The sequence below is a fragment of the Spermophilus citellus genome (assembly GCF_964194105.1).
Source record: "Spermophilus citellus genome assembly, chromosome: 3".
Lineage (NCBI taxonomy): Eukaryota > Metazoa > Chordata > Mammalia > Rodentia > Sciuridae > Spermophilus > Spermophilus citellus.
In genome coordinates, this window is record NC_138184.1 from 15,980,513 (window position 1) to 15,995,730 (window position 15,218).

The 15,218-nt window shown below is 56.7% G+C and overlaps 1 protein-coding gene across 1 annotated transcript; it reads left to right on the forward strand.

The window, feature by feature from the left end:
• Positions 1-710: 710 nt before the first annotated feature.
• NIBAN3 (niban apoptosis regulator 3) lies at positions 711-13,844 on the forward strand. The gene is made up of 14 exons (XM_081288579.1): positions 711-1,377; positions 2,947-3,077; positions 3,687-3,812; positions 4,166-4,280; positions 6,112-6,279; positions 6,852-7,147; positions 7,265-7,427; positions 7,706-7,896; positions 8,755-8,913; positions 9,257-9,373; positions 9,451-9,558; positions 10,187-10,304; positions 11,584-11,667; positions 11,797-13,844. The coding sequence occupies exons 1-14, from the start codon at positions 1,008-1,010 to the stop codon at positions 11,811-11,813; spliced, it is 2,163 nt and encodes a 720-aa protein (XP_081144705.1). The 5' UTR covers positions 711-1,007; the 3' UTR covers positions 11,814-13,844.
• Positions 13,845-15,218: the final 1,374 nt, after the last annotated feature.

Genomic DNA, 15,218 nt, shown 5'->3' on the forward strand with positions numbered 1-15,218 from the left:
TTCCAGCCGCAGGGCCTTTGCGTGTGCTGTGCCTGCTGCCCAGTTGTCCCCTTTTCCAGCTCTCTGCCTAGCTTGGCCCTCATTCCCTAGGTCCTCAGGCCCCCTCCCCCTCCCCCTAGGCATTTGCCATCCCCCCTCCATTCCCCCCACCCTTGTTATCTGACAGTTTGGTCACTGTGTTTGTTTTGCTCCCCTGTGACTGATGGTCCCTGGGGTCTATTTTTCGCCACTTCTGCACCCTCTGCTGCAAGGAGTGAGGTTGAAAGAGAAGATGGATCCTGTGGTATTCATGCAGGGCACGTTCAGATGCGACGGATGGCTTCCACAAAATAGAAGTTCATGTCTTTCTCTGGAGAGAGGGCAGCCAGGGCTGATGGAGCAATGTCATAAACTCTTGGGGACCCCAGTTCCTGCTACATTATTGCTGTGCCAACACCATCATGTGGGATCTACCTCATAGTCCAAGGGGGCTGCTTATGCTCTAGCCTTTGTGTCTGTATCTCAGCCACTGGAAGAGGAAGAGGAAAAGGAGATTGACTCTAGGGAAACATCCCGGGATTTACCCCAAACACTTCTGCTCACATCTTCATGGCTGGACTGTGTAGCACAGCCCCGTGTAGCCGCAGGGAGGCTGGGAGACCTTGTCCATTTAGTAGCCTGGTAATGGAGACCCCAGGGAATGTGTTCTGTGCACTGACCAGAGTCCCTGGGCTGGGGGCAGGGCAAGGAGAGGGAGGGGGCGGGTGATGGGCTGGGGGGTGGGGCAGTGCCCAAGGACTTGGGGTGAAGCCTCAGGGCCCCCCCCCTCTTTCCTTTGAGGGTCCCCATCCTCTAGGACCCCAGCTTGGGGACTTGTGGGGACTTCTAAGCCAGAACTGGGTCCTCTCCAGACTCAGCGTCGCCCAGCACCGGGAGGCACAGGTGGGGGTGGACGCCAGGACTGAGGTGCCCTTCGTGTCCATCCCCCTTCCCTGCCCCCACACCCGACTGCTGTCCTGTCCTGCTGCATGTCTGCCCTGCATCTCTCCCCCAAAGCCACTCAGGGCTCCCCCCCCCCCCCGTCCCCACAACCTCCCCCTGGGACTGCCCCAGAGAAACCACCAGCTCTGGGAGCGTGGCCCCGGGGACTGGAGGAGGACGCAGGTGCAGGGCGGGGCAGGTTGGCATCTGCACCCGTACACCCCGCCCTGCTGGCTTCTGTATGGCCACGCGCCCAGGCCACCAGGCACCTTGTTCCTGGGGTGTCCCGGGCCCAGCAACCTGGGAGGCTGTGGGGAGAAGCCGTGTCCTCTCCACCCCAGGGGCCCGGGGACCACAGCAGGATGGGGGCCCGGCCCTCCAGTCCCCTGGACAAGCAGCAGCAGCAGCAACTGAAGGGTGAGCCGGGGGCGGGGGGGGGGGGGAGCGGCCAGCACTGGGTGAGCCCGGGGCGCAGTGACCTTCAGACGGAGCGGGGATTTGTAAGTATAAATGGGACAGACTTATGCTGGACAAGGCTCCTTATTTAAATGAATTCAAATGTGACTGATGTTCTGTGTTTTTATTTGGTGACTCCAATGACCTGTTTGGGGCAAGGTTTCAAAGTAGGGGGCATGGGACCAGGTGGGAGGTGTTCTGGGCACAGTTGGGCCCCCAAGGATGGCCCTCCTAGGTGGCTGGGCCCACCAGGTCTGTCTGCATGCCCTGGGGACTGAGGAATCAGAGCCAGAGTTGGTGCTGTCTGAGTTACTCTGTTCCCTCATATTGAGATTGAGCACCTACTGTGTGCTGAGTCCTGGGGACATGGTAAGGAAACAGGGACAAGTCATGGTCAACCAAATGGCAGTTGGACTGGAAATCACAGTGGGAGTGACAGATGGAGATGGAAGAGGGGAGACGGGGTCACATGAGGGCTGGGGCGTGTGGCGGAGTGGGCAGGCAGGAGATGTGGGAAGAGCATTGCGTCATGGGAGAACTGCACGTGTGCAAGGGTCTGTGGCGCACGTTGTAGACTGCCCAAGTTCAGAATTAGGCGCTGGTCTCACTCACTGTGCCCTTGGTGAGTGCTGTCCCCTGTCTAGGACTTATTCTCCAGTCTGTTGACAGGCAGCGAAGCCTGTCCTGGAGAGCCGCTGGAGGACACAGTGCAGACTTGGGACTTTTATTTTTTATTTTTTTTTTTCCTGTAGTGGTTTAAACAAGGTTAAGATTTAGCTGGGTGTGGTGCTGTACACATTCAATCCCAGCTACTTGGGAGGCTGAGGAAGGAGGATTGCAAGTTCAAGTTCAGCCTGGGCAGCTTAGTAAGACGCTGTCTCAAAAAATAAGGAGGGCGAGGATGTGGGGAAAGGCCCACTCATACACTGCTGGTGGGACTGCAAATTGGTGCAGCCAATCTGGAAAGCAGTGTGGAGACTTCTGGGAAAATTGGGAATGGAACCACCATTTGACCCAGCTGTCCCTGTCCTCCGTCTATACCCAAAGGACTTAAAAACATCATACCACGGGGACACAGCCACATCCATGTTTATAGCAGCACAATTCACAGTAGCTGAACTGTGGAGCTGCCCTGCATGCCCTTCAGTGGGTGAAGAGACTGGCGCACACACAAGGGAATGTCACTCCGCAATAAAATCCTGTGAAAGTCCCCAGGCAAAGGGGCGGGAGGACTCCTGGGAATGTGAGGGGTCTGCTCCAGCTCTGAATTTGGTGACCCTGGCGTGGATGTGTGACCGGGCTCCGTGCTTTAGACTCTGAATGACATTTACAGAAAGACACCAGTGAGGCCAGAGTCCCCGGAGCCCGTGGAGACAGTCGGGGCTCCCCTGAGCCCATGGAGAGGGTCAGGGCGTTGAGGGAGAAGGGATTCAGGACAGGTCTCCTCGGCAGCTTCAGGGGCCCCCATCTGATCTCTTCCCAGACAACTGTTTAGGGCCCAATGGGGCTGCTGTCCCTTTGTCCCCGCAGGTGAGGTGGACGTCCTGCTGAGGAACTTCCTGCCTTGTTACCGCAGGCAGCTGGCCGCGTCTGTCCTGAGGCAGATCTCCAGAGAGCTGGGCCCCCAGGAGCCAGCCGGATGCCAGCTGTTTCGCAGCAAAGTGGGTGCCACTGGGTGCAGGGGCCTGAGTGTCCGGGCCTCCTCAGCCCACATGCCCTGCCACGGCCTTAGCAATATTCATCTTTGGAACAAGTGTTCCCTGTGTGTGTGCTTCACACCGCATCCCTGGTTAGGTCTCTAAGGACACATGGTGGCGGCAGAGGCTCACAGCCTGTAATCCCAGCAACTCAGGAGGCTGAGGCAGGAGGATCATAAGTTTGAGGCCAGCCTCTGCCACTTAGTGAGGCCCTCAGAAATTTAGTGAGACCCCTTCTCAAAATAAAATATAAAAAGAGCTGGGGCTGCAGCTTAGTGGTAGAGCACCCCTGGGTTTAATTCCCAGTACCCAAAGAAAAACAGGAGGGGGGGGCTGTTAGAGAGTGGTGTTGGCTGCCGTCCTAGCTGCTCAGGAGGCTGAGGCAGGAGGATCCCTTGAGCTCAAGAGTTGGGAGGCCAAGCTGGGCAACAGCTCAGGAGGAGGAGGAGGAGGAGGAGGAGGAGGGGCGGTGTGCCCTTCACTTGTGGCACCTGGACTTAAAAGCATCAAACCACAGTCAGAGCTGTCCAGGTGATGGAGAGCTCAGCATCCCCCTGGTCCTTTCTTGTGCAGAAGCTGCCGCGCGTCCGCGAGCACCGAGGGGCCCTGATGCACCTGCAGGGCCACCCGCCCCGGTGGCAGCCGGTCTTCTGCGTTCTCCGTGGGGACGGTCGTCTGGAATGGTTCAGGCACAAAGAGGTGCGCGGGTGCAGAAGAAGGGACTGCTTCTGGCGTCTTCCGTCCTGCCCTCCCCGGCACCATGCGGGGCCAGCGCTGGCACCGGGATGAGTGACAGCCCTGTGCGCTTGGCCTGGGTGGGCGACCGCCTCGTCCCATCGCCTGAGCTGGGAGAGATCACTCGCTGGGACTTGGTTGCGCCTCCATGAAATGGGGCGAAGGTGTTCCGCTGCGCAGAGAAAATGCTGGTGGGGACCCGGTCCCGCTCAGCGCGGAGGGGGCGGGGCGCTGGGGCAGGGGGAGGGGCGGGGCAGGGGGGAGGGAGGGAGGCGGGTGGCATTTTCAGCCGACAGCACCTGTCCTGGGTTCGGTAGGAGTATGAACGCGGGCGCCCTGTCCTCGGCTCCACGGCCCTGACGGGGTACACGCTCCTGACGTCCCAGCCTGAGTACCTCCGCCTCCTGGACGCGCTGTGCCCAGACTCCTCCGGTAGGGCTCCCTCCCGAGTCCCCAGAAGTAGGTTTCCCCGCTCAGCACGTCCTTGGAGCCAGGGACCACCCTGGGTGCACGGCGGGGGCTGAGCAGCACCCCTGGCCTCACACACTGCGGCAATCCCCCCCCAGACGTGACCCCAACAGAGTCTCCAGATGTCACGTCCCCTGGCAGAGAGAGCAGCATTGCCCTGGGGGAGCTGTCCCCCTCTAGGAAGAAAACCCCCACTCTCTCCAGGCTGAGAGGAGCAGTTAGGTCACCGGAGGGGAACCCGAACAGCAGAGTTGGTAAAAGCCAGAAAACCCAGAGTCAGCAGGCTCCTGGGGAGACCGGCACTGGGGGAGGGGAGGTCGCCCAGATTTGTCTGCAGAATTCATCTATCTGCTGAGGGCTCCTGAATGTGCAAGTGTGTGTGTGTGTGTGTGTCCATTTCTTTCTCTCTCTCCCTCTTTCTTCCTCTCTCTCTCTCCCTCCCTCCCTCTTTCTCCCTCTCTCTTCCTCTTCCTCCTCCAACATGCTGCAGAAAAAGGTTTAGGGTGAGAAGCAACACCCTGGGCCAGGGTAGGCTTGGGGGTGCTATCTTGTGCCTGCCCAGCCGGCAGCCTCTTCACTGATGACCCCATTTCACAGATGAGGACGTTGAGGCTGAGGAACGTCCCACGGTGGGTAAGGCACAGAGCCAAAATCCCACCCTCGGCTTCACAGCCAAACTCATTCTACCAGCAAATGAGCAGACGAAGTGCGTGGCTGCTGATGAAGACCAACGCCCTCCTTCCAGCTGCTTGAGTCAATGATGGCCCTGGCATTGCACCTGGAGCCCCAAACACCGAGGGGCAGAACAGCCAGTGACAGACCCAAGACCCCGTCTGTTTCACAGATGCCCCCCCCCACATTTGCATGTAGACTTTATTTTTTAGTTTTTATTTATTTTGCAGGCTGGGGATGGAACCCAGGGCCTCATGGTGCTGGGCAAATGTCCACCACTGAGCCATGCCCCCGACCCACAAGCAGACTTCAAAATCTGGATCGTGTCTAGATTTTTATCTCTGAGCTGGGAGGTCCAGGAATTTCCACTACCTGGATTTTTGGGTCTTTTCACAGTCTGTATGTGTCTCTCTGGAAATTAGAGCAAAATACTGAGGACTGAGGAGACCCCAAGTAAATTCACCAAAAATGGATACACTCATTTTGCCCAATTTCCAGTTCTAGGTCATCAGTATCATATTAAGTCCATTTTACAGGCAAGAAAACTGAGGTTCAGAATGAGGAAAAAGTGTGCCCTATTTGGTCAGGCACAGTGGCACATGCCTGTAATTCCAGCAGCTCAGGAGGCTGAGGCCGGAGGATCATGAGTTCAAAGCCAGCCTCAGCAATAGTGAGGCCGTTAAGCATTTCAGGGAAACCCCATCTCTAAGTAAAATACAAAAAGGGCCGGGGATGTGGCTCAGTGGTCCAGTGCCCCTGGGTTCAATTCCCCAATTTGTAGAGTCAGAAAATAGTTCAGCCAGGTTTGACCCAAGGCCTGACTGACTCCAGTACTCCCGGAAACAGCGCTTGGATGCGTCCCAGCTGGGGATCCATTGTTGATTGCTGCCTGGAAGCTGTGCTGAGGAGGAAGCTGGGCTGGGATGGGTTGGTGATGTCTGCCTGGGCATCCAGGGAAGAACAGGACGGCCTCAGGAGTGTTCTGAAGACTGGCAGCTACACCGAGGGGGTTCATGCTTATTGAGCGACTCCCCTTCCCAGAGGCTGCCGTATGTAGTTTGGGGGTATCTTTTAGTGACTGAAAGGATGAAGGATGACTTGACTTCTCCTGGGCTGCTTTCAGGGGACCAGGTGCAAGAAGAGACTGAACCCCTCTTGGAAGCGCCCGTGAGCTTCCCCCTATTCCTGCAGCACCCCTTCCGCAGGCACCTCTGCTTCTCTGCAGCCACCAGAGAGGCACAGCGTGCCTGGCGTCTAGCCCTGCAGGGTGGCATCCGACTTCGGGGCACAGGTAGGTGGGAGGAAGTTTTAGGCAGTAATGGGGCTCGGGGTTTGGGATCAGATGGCTCTGTCACGTGGGACAGCTTCATGCCTCAGTTTTCTTATCCATAAAATGGGTTGCTGGGGAAGATAAAAGGGACACCAGGCAGTTGTGAGAACAGTAACACCAGGGCTGTGACGGAGACACAGACCATGCCCTGTGGGAGCTCAGCCTTTGGGGTGAGGGAGGTCTTTCCAGAGGAGGAGATGTTGAAGCTGAAGTCTAGAAAAGATGAGGGGTCAGCCAGGTGAAGAAGGGAAACAGGATGGGCACATGCAGTTGCACCGGTTGTTGACTGCACAAACGTACCCCCGCTCCGAGGGCAGTTAGGGGCCTCTGTATGGCCCGAGCTGCGCATGGGGTTCCCCTTCCTCAGTGGAGTCAGGGTGCCTTATGGTGGAGGTGGTCCCGCAGGAGTGCATTTCCTGCGGGAGGGTTTTGCTTGTGCCGAGATGCGGAGGTGGGTGGCCCTGGTGAGCTGAGGGCCTCTCCGGCTGTTGGGGAGCCAGGCTGGGGGGGTGCCCTGAGGAGCCGCCCTTCAGTCCTGCAGCGGAGCCAAGCGCCGGCTGCCCGGGCCTTCCTGGAGGCCGTCCGGCTCTACCGGCAGCACCGCGGCCACTTTGGCGAGGACGACGTGACCCTCGGCTCCGATGCGGAGGTCAGTGCTCCACCCGGCGGCAACGGGAGCCCGGGACGCCTGCGGCCGGCCCGGCGCCCACGCCCCGTCTTGCAGGTGCTGACGGCGGTGCTGGTGCGGGGGCTGCTGCCGGCGACGCGGGCCCAGAGCCTGCGGGACCTGCGGGGAGCTGGCCGCGCCCGGGCCTGGGCCTGGACGGAGGTACCCGGGGTGGGGCCGGTAGGAAGGTGAGGGGCGGTGGCCCAGGTTCCCGACCCACGATGTCGCCTAACTCTCGCGTCCTCTCCCGCCCCGGGTCCTGGGCGCTGGTCGGGGCAGCTCGCGGACGCCGTCTACACCGCGGTCCTGGCGGGCGCCTCGGCGGGGCTCCGCGCCTTCCAGCCCGAGAAGGACGAGCTGCTGGCGTCCCTGGACAGGAGCCTCCGCCCGGACCTCGACCAGATGCTGCAGCTGCGGGCGCGCGTGGCGGGGAGGCTGCGGGGTGAGGCCCGCCCGCGGGAGGCCGGGTGTGGGGGCGGAGCCAGAGCAGAGGGCGGGGCCTGGGAACCCTGGAGGGGCAGGGCCGGCAAGGGGAAGGGGCGGGGCCCAGAGGCCGAGTGGGCGGGGCCTGGGGCGGAGCCCGGCCTGCGAGCAGGTGGGTCAGGGAAGGTGGAGGCCTGGCGTGGCCGCGTCCCCTAGGCCCTGCTGAGCCAGGGTCCCGCCCGCACCCGTCCTTGGGGTGCTCTGTGGAGACCTCAGGCCGGTGCCTTCCACAAGCAGCGGATGTCCAGGGCCCGCTGAAGGCCTGCCTGCGCCGGAAGGTGGACACGCAGCTGTCCCAGGTCACGCAGACGCTGCTGAGCACCGTGGAAGCCGCGCTCCACGCCGTGAGGACCCTCCTCGCCCAGGGCATGGACCGCCTGTCCCGCCACCTGCGTGGGAACCCCTCCGGCGCGCGGCTGCGCAGAGAGGTGAGCCAGAGGGGGAGTTGGGACCCACAGGTGGCAGGTCAGCTGTACCCAAGAGCCTCCTTCCTGTTGCAAAGCCTTCTCTGATCTTTGTCACAGGCTGCTCTTTATCTCTTGTGGACCTTGGTGGAAGTCCCCTCAGCACCACGCGACAGATATTCTGGCTCAGTTTGAAACGTGAGCGGAGGGCTGGGCTGTGGCTCAGTGTCGAGCACTTGCCTGGCACGTGCAAGGCACTGGCTTCGATTCTCTGCTCTGCATATAAGGAAATAATAAATAACCAATAACTAAAATAACAAAAACAAAAATGTGAGCAGAGCCGGGTGCGTCGCTAATCCCAGCTTCTCCAGGGGCTGAGGCAGGAGGGTCGGGAGTTTAGAGTCAGCCTCAGCAACAGCGAGACACTAAGACCCTGCCTCTAGATAAGAAATAAAAAGGGTCATGTGGCTCAGTGGGTAAGCCCTCTGAGTTCAATGCTGCTTACCAAAAATAAAGAGAGAAAGAAGAGAGAGAGAGAGAGAGAGAGAGAGAGAGAGAGAGAGAGAGACAGACTCCATTTATGCAGCCCCAGACCCCAGCAGGAAAAGGACATCAGGTGTTGCTCACAGAGGTGATTCCGACAGGGAGTGTGTGTCCATTTACTCTCATTCATGCCAACACCACTAGTTATGATTTTTTTTTCAGGTTTTCTATTTTATGTCCATCTCACCAAACCTGTTACTTACTACAAGGTTTTTGGTGACAACTGAGGTGGGATGTGTCTCCACTTGCATTTCTCCTTCAGCAAATTGGCCACAGGGACCTTGGCCTTGCTTTTCTATCCATTGATGGGTTTTTGTCACCCAACCCCCTGGAGCACAGGTTTACGCGTTTGGGGAGATGCCCTGGGACCCAGAGCTGATGCGGAAGTGCTATCGGGAGGCCGAGCGCAGTCTTGGAACCCTGGGGCAGCTGGCAGCACCGTTCGGCTTCCTGGGGACACAGAGCTTGGTGTTTGGGGTCCAAGATCTTGCACAGCAGGTGAGGGTGGCAGGAGGCTGTGGGGGAAGAGCGGCCTCCACGGAACAGTGGCCAAGCTGTGCTGGGGGGACCCGGGTGACCGGCAGAGCTGACCTGCATGTCAGAGGCAGGGATTGGGATGATCCGGTGCTGCCTGGCACAGTTGTTCAGTTTGCACCTGCACAAGAACCCTTGGCAGTGGGGGTTGAACTCCAGCTGGGTCTCTACTTCCCCATCCAGGTGCCCTGGCACCTCCCCTCTTCCTGAGATGAGAGGTGGGTGGAGGAGGGGGTGGGGAGCTGGCTGACCAGGGCAGGCTGGAGGGCGCTGGGCAGGCATGTCACCTCAGCACCTCTTCCCACAGCTCATGGCCAACGCCGTGGCCACCTTCCTGCAGCTGGCGGACCAGTGTCTGACCACCTCCCTGGACTGCCAGCAGGCGGCTGAGCACCTGGGGAGAGTGGGAGGGCGGGTGCTGAAGGTGAGGTCTGCGGGGCGGGTGGGGTGGGCCTGGCTGCCTAAATGGCCGCTGGACCGGCCCCTGGGCGTATGGTGCAGAAGTTCCAGTCGGACGGCGAGGCCGAGCAGCGCAGGTGCGTCCGGGGCTGGCTGCTGAGCATCTCCCTGCCCTTCGTGCTGAGCCAGCTCCAGCGGAACTGCAGAACCGTGAGTCCCGGGGGCGGGCCGGGCGTTGGGCTCTCCATAGAAGGGACAGTGCGCTTCCTCCCTGGCAAAGCCACTGTGCCCATCAGAGGCTTTTCTTCCCTGATCCTGGGGCTGGACCAGGTGGCTCTTCTGGGTCCTCTGCCTTTCTCATGACCCTTGACCTGCCACCTGACGGCTGGGCGGGTCCCTGTGTTGCCAGATGGAGGAGGGAAGAGGCAGATGCGCAGTATGTGAGTTGCCAGGTGTCAGGAAGGGTCTCTTTGAGAAATGACACTTGAAAAGCAAGGAACTAAAGGTACAAGCTGTGTGTCCCTGGAGGGTGTTCCAGGCAGAGGGCACAGCACATGCCAAGGCCCTGACGCAGGAGTGTATCTAACCACCTCTTAAAGGACCCATCTCTCGGTCGCAGGCACCAGGGACTAAATTTCTAATTCATGACTCTGGGGGACAGGGTCAGACCATAGACCTTGCTAATGCTGTTCGTCTGCACGACAACCCTCGGGGATATGGGTCACCGAGTCCATTTTATAGATAAGAAAACGGAGGCCCAAGTTCCCCCAGCTACCCAAACCCACATCCTGGGTGTGTAGAGGTCCTTGTCCCCAGGATAGCCTGTAACTCCTCACAGTTCCAGAAGCTGCCTGAGTTTGAGGGGGACGTCCTTGCCATGGGCAGCCAGGCCCTGAGCATCGAGGGCATCTACGAGGATGTCATCCGGGAAGCCTTGCTGCAGAGGATCGACCAAGGTGAGCCCGCCCTGCGGTGCCGCAGGAGGCTGGAGGCCCTGGCTGCCCCCACTTCTTGTGACACTTGCCCTTTAACCTGGGTCGGGACTGGGGTCCGGGTTCCCAGGTGGACAGTGAGGGGCTCCCTGAGGGAGGGGGCATCTGAGCGAGGCCATGAGAGCTGTGTGGGGTCCTCAGGATCAGGGGAGGCGGCAGAGCTGGAGAGCTGGGGACAAACCCCCAGATCAAACCCACGATAAGACTAGGAATGGGCCTTCACCCCCGCTTCATGCTGGGCTGGTGCCGAGGCTCCCGCGGTACTCAGACTTGGGCAGACCCCTCCGGAGCTCCTGGGCTGGGGAACAACTCTAGAAACATCTCCCTCCGCTCCGTTTGCCTATGAGCCTGTGACCCCAGAGACGTGTGTGCACACGCGCAGTGGGCTGGGGGGTGGGCGGCAGGCGATGTCATGGCATCTGTGTGCCATCTTGCTGGCACACGGGTGTGAGGGGGAGGCTGGAGGCTGCTGGAGCCAATGGGCAAGGACTTGGAGGACAGGAAGAGGAATTTGGACTTTATTGTTTAGGCAATAGGGAGCCATAGAGGGTGTGTCAGGGGAGGGAGAGAGCGTCACACTGGAAGCTATGAAGGAGGCTGTGGTCCCCGTGGTCCTGGGGACAAGGAGTGGGCCCAAGCAGAGGGAGCAGCCAAGGGGAGCCCAGAAGCCAGGTCAGGAGCAGAGAGGAGCCTCAGAAGAGCCTGTATTTGAAGGACACAGAGGGGAGGAAGGAGCATAGGAGGTCAGAGAAGTGGCAGAAACCAGAGACGTTGCCATCCCAGGAGCCAGGGGATCCGGGCGAGGCTGTCCTTGCCTGTGGGTGGCCCAACAGGACCAGGATGCCTTAGAACAGCAGGAGTTTTAAATGAAAAAAAAAAAAAAAAAGATATTCTCTGACTGCAACATTCAGTCCCCATCCAGGGGCCTCGGTGAGTTTCTGGTCCTGGAGGTGCTGTGGGTCCTTTAAGACGCCATCCTTGATTGATTTCTGATGTCTGTTCAGACCAGTGTATTGGGAGGGGCTGGTGGTCTCCGGGTTGGATGAGGGCTGCGAGGCTGGGTTAGCAATGTCTGCTGCTGTCGGGGGCATGGCAAGAGGCTCCCTGAGCGCCCCGGCTCAGGATCCTGGTTAAGACCTCGCCTGGAGCCTTGGTGTCCGGTGGCCTCTCTAGGAGAGAGCACGGCAGCCCCTGGGCCCCTGGGCCTCCCCAGAGGCATCCAGGGGCTTATCTCTTACTTCAGAATTGAAAAAGGGCCTTGGCACCAGCGACTCACCCTGCACTCAGGTTGGCGTCTCGGAGGCCCCGTGGCACCAGGAGGGAGCAGGTAAGACCTGGAAGTTTCCCCAGTGCTCAGTAGGTTCTAAGGGGCCGGGGGCAGCGCAGGGTGCATGGTCTTCTGGGGAGTGTGGCTTTGGGGATGGAACAGCACGTCTCTCCTGTCCTGCACTGCCAGGTGGGCCAAGCTGGTGACCATCAAGGTGATGAGAAGCCACTGTCGATTCTCTGAGCTGCAGAAGGACCCTGCAGGCCCCGGCTCTGACAGGCATGTGGGCTCAGCCCTGGGAGCTGGACTGGTGCTGAGCCTGTGACCCATCTCTTCCGGCCAGGACAAAGCAGGGTGCTTCTCATCAGCTGCTTCCTGTCCTCAACAGGAGGAGGGGACATTGTGGCCATGGGATGACCCTTGAGTTTATCATCAGTGAGGACACTGTGAGATGGGCATATTAAGGGGTCAATTTGTTACACAGCAATAGCTAACTAATACACTCCCCAGCTGTTCTGGAGCAGTACCCTGTCACCAATTCCTGCAGATAAATGAGATAAATGGATGAATATTTGCACTAACTAGAACAAATGGTTAAAGAGTCTTTCTCTCTCTCTCTTTCTTTTTTTTTTTTTTTAACTCTGGATTGAACCAGGAGCACTGAGCCACATCCCCAGCACCTTTTATTTTTTTATTTTGTGACAGGGTTTCACTAAGTTGCTGAGGCTGGCATTGAACTCGCCATCCTCCTGCCTCAGCCTCCTGAGTCGCTGGGATTATAGGTGTGCTCCACTTGTACCCAGCCCCCTGAGACCTTTTTAACCAGAACTAAATTACTGGGTGTTTTGTTCCTCGTCTTTCAGACAAACAGCTCAGGTCACAGGGAATAACCTTGTACAGTCAGCCCTCTGAAGATGTGGGACTCACATCTGGGAATTTAACCAACCATGGATCAAAAATATTTGAGAAAAAAAAAATTGCATCTGAATGAACATGTAGAGACCTTTGCAGAACTGAGATGGAACCCAGGGCTTCCTCATGCTGGGGGAAGCTCGGGAAAGCTCTGCCCCTGAGCTACATTCTTAGCCCCAGACATTTTGTTTGTCCATTATTTTCTTAAACAATACAACGTAACAACTATTTAATTAGCATATACATTGGATCAGATATTATACGGCATCTAGAGATGACTTCAAGTCTACAGGAGGCAAATGTTAATGCTACTTTACATACGAAGTTTAAGCATCTGAAGATTTTGGTATCTGTAGGGGGCCCTGGAATCAATCCCCAGATTCCAGAGAACAACTTCTCGTGCAAGCGCAAAGCCTTGTGGGTAACTCCCCGGGGGAAATCTCAGGATGTAGAGGAAGCGTCTGTCACATCCTCAGTGGTCTCCAAAGCACTCTCCTGCGCTCAGGCAGCTTGGTCAGTATTTTTAGCTCCTTCTTCAAGAGCCTTCCGTCCATGTCCTTAGCCACGTACCCCCTGGATGCTTATCCATTCCTATCACGTTTTCATTAAGTCCCCATAGAGCATCCCTTATGCACCAGGCCCTTGACATGCTAATTTTGGGGGCACCATTATGATGCTCACCATTTTACAGATGAGGAAACCGAGGCTCAGGTCTGAAAAAGGACTTGCCCCAAGTTGCCAGGCTCTGGTGCCAACGCCAGCCACTGCACCCGCCACCTCCCCAGGGACATCTGGAGTGGACTTCACCCACATCCTCCCGCATTCCCACTGGCTCAATGTCTCCACATAGAAATTTTGGGCTATTTCTACACTTTTGTAACCCCTGAGCCTCTGGAAAAACTGTGTTCTTTTAGACGCCCACTGCTTTTGTGCAGGTTTTTTTTTTTTTTTTTTTTTTTTTTTTTGTAGTTGGACACAATGCCTTTATTTTATCTATTTTTATGTGGTGCTGAGGCTCGAACCCAGGGCCTTGCATGTGCTAGGCGAGCGCTCTACTGCTGAGCCCCAGCCCCAGCCCCAGCATTTCTGCATTTTCTACACATCTTTTTCCATATGAGGACTTTTCATTAAAGAAAAATAACCTGTTAATTTGATAGATAACTACCTCATTGTCTTTTAAAAATTGCTTTGATAGCTAAATTGAACTTGTTATTGGCCATATGTTTGTGATTTTTTTGTTGTTATTTTTAAGGCTAATTGTTCCTGTGTTTTACCTACTTTTTCCTTCAGGAGTGTTTAGTGTTTTCTTGTTGATAAAGAACAACTCTTTGTATATTAAGGATAATAATGCGGGCTGGGGATGTGGCTGAAGCAGTAGCCTTCGCCTGGCATGCGTGCGGCCCGGGTTCGATCCTCAGCACCACATACCAACAAAGATGTTGTGTCCGCCGAGAACTAAAAAATAAATATTAAAAATTCTCTCTCTCTCTCTCTCCTCTCTCACTCTCTCTTAAAAAAAAAAAAAAGGATAATAATGCTTTGTGATACAGGTCATGATTTTTTTTCCCTCCTCAGCTTGCTGTGAGCTTTCCGGGTTTAGTTCTCTCTCCAAAACTTTCTTTTGCAAGGAAGGGTACTGGGGCTGGAACCCAGGGCCTCTGAGCAGCCCCTCTACCCAGAGCTTTCCTCAGTCCCCAGTCTTAACTGGGTATCAGGTTTCTATGCTGAGACAGGAGCTCAGTTACTGACTTCCCTCTACTTGCCAAAAAAGTCATCTGTTCACTGGAGGTTGGCAGCCTCTCCAGTGTCACAGCCTGTCCAGCGGTTTCCGGAGCTGGCCTCTGAGGGATTTCCCTGGGGTTCTGCTGCGGTCAGCTTTCAGAGGGACCTGTACACTCCAGATGATTTCCTTCCTTTCTGATCTGGGTTTTCCGTCTTTCCCAAGAGAATGAGAGAAGCCTGAGCTTTCCAGACTTTTCTTCCAACTCTACTTTCTGAGCTAAATTTGTGCTGCGCCTCTCAGGCTGGAGGCGTGGCTCGGTGGCAGAGCCCTTGCCTGGCCTATGGGACACCGTGGGCCATCCCCAGCTCTGCCAAAAGAGAGGCTTTACAGCCTCCAGCTGTGTTCCCCTTCCCCAGGACAGGGTGGAGCTGTTAATTCTGGAAACACTGTAGCAATAAGAATTTGTTAGCCTTCCCCTTTTGACAAAGACATTATTTGCCCTAGGGGTGTCTAAATCTTTTCAGATGGAATGAGACATCCTGTCACCTTGTTTTTGTTAATAATATGAAAGCTCTTAAGCTCTTTCCTTATCCAATCCCGAGTATTTTTTTTTTTTTTTGCCTTTTTATTATGGAAAGTTTCTTTTTTTTTTTTTAAGAGAGAGTGAAAGGAGAGAGAGAGAGAGAGAGAGAGAGAATTTATTTATTATTTATTTTAGTTCTCGGAGGACACAACATCTTTGTTGGTATGTGGTGCTGAGGATCGAACCCGGGCCGCACGCATGCCAGGCGAGCGCGCTACCGCTTGAGCCACATCCCCAGCCCTTGTGGAAAGTTTCAAACACACTCCTCATCACAGACCCCCTGGGCCCTGCACAGATTCAGCTGTGACCTGTGGGCAACATTCCCTTTCCCAGTCCTCCCGCACCCCACACAATCATGTCACCAATCAAGATTCTTTCAGAAGAGCCAAACAG

Excerpts from the sequence above, each read along its gene's own strand:
- NIBAN3 (XM_081288579.1), top strand. The coding sequence starts at position 1,008 with ATGTCTGCCCTGCATCTCTCCCCCAAAGCCACTCAGGGCTCCCCCCCC. Across the intron at positions 7,148-7,264 it reads GGGCCTGGGCCTGGACGGAG|CTCGCGGACGCCGTCTACAC; the intron begins GTACCCGGGGTG and ends TGGTCGGGGCAG. Across the intron at positions 10,305-11,583 it reads GCTGCAGAGGATCGACCAAG|AATTGAAAAAGGGCCTTGGC; the intron begins GTGAGCCCGCCC and ends CTCTTACTTCAG.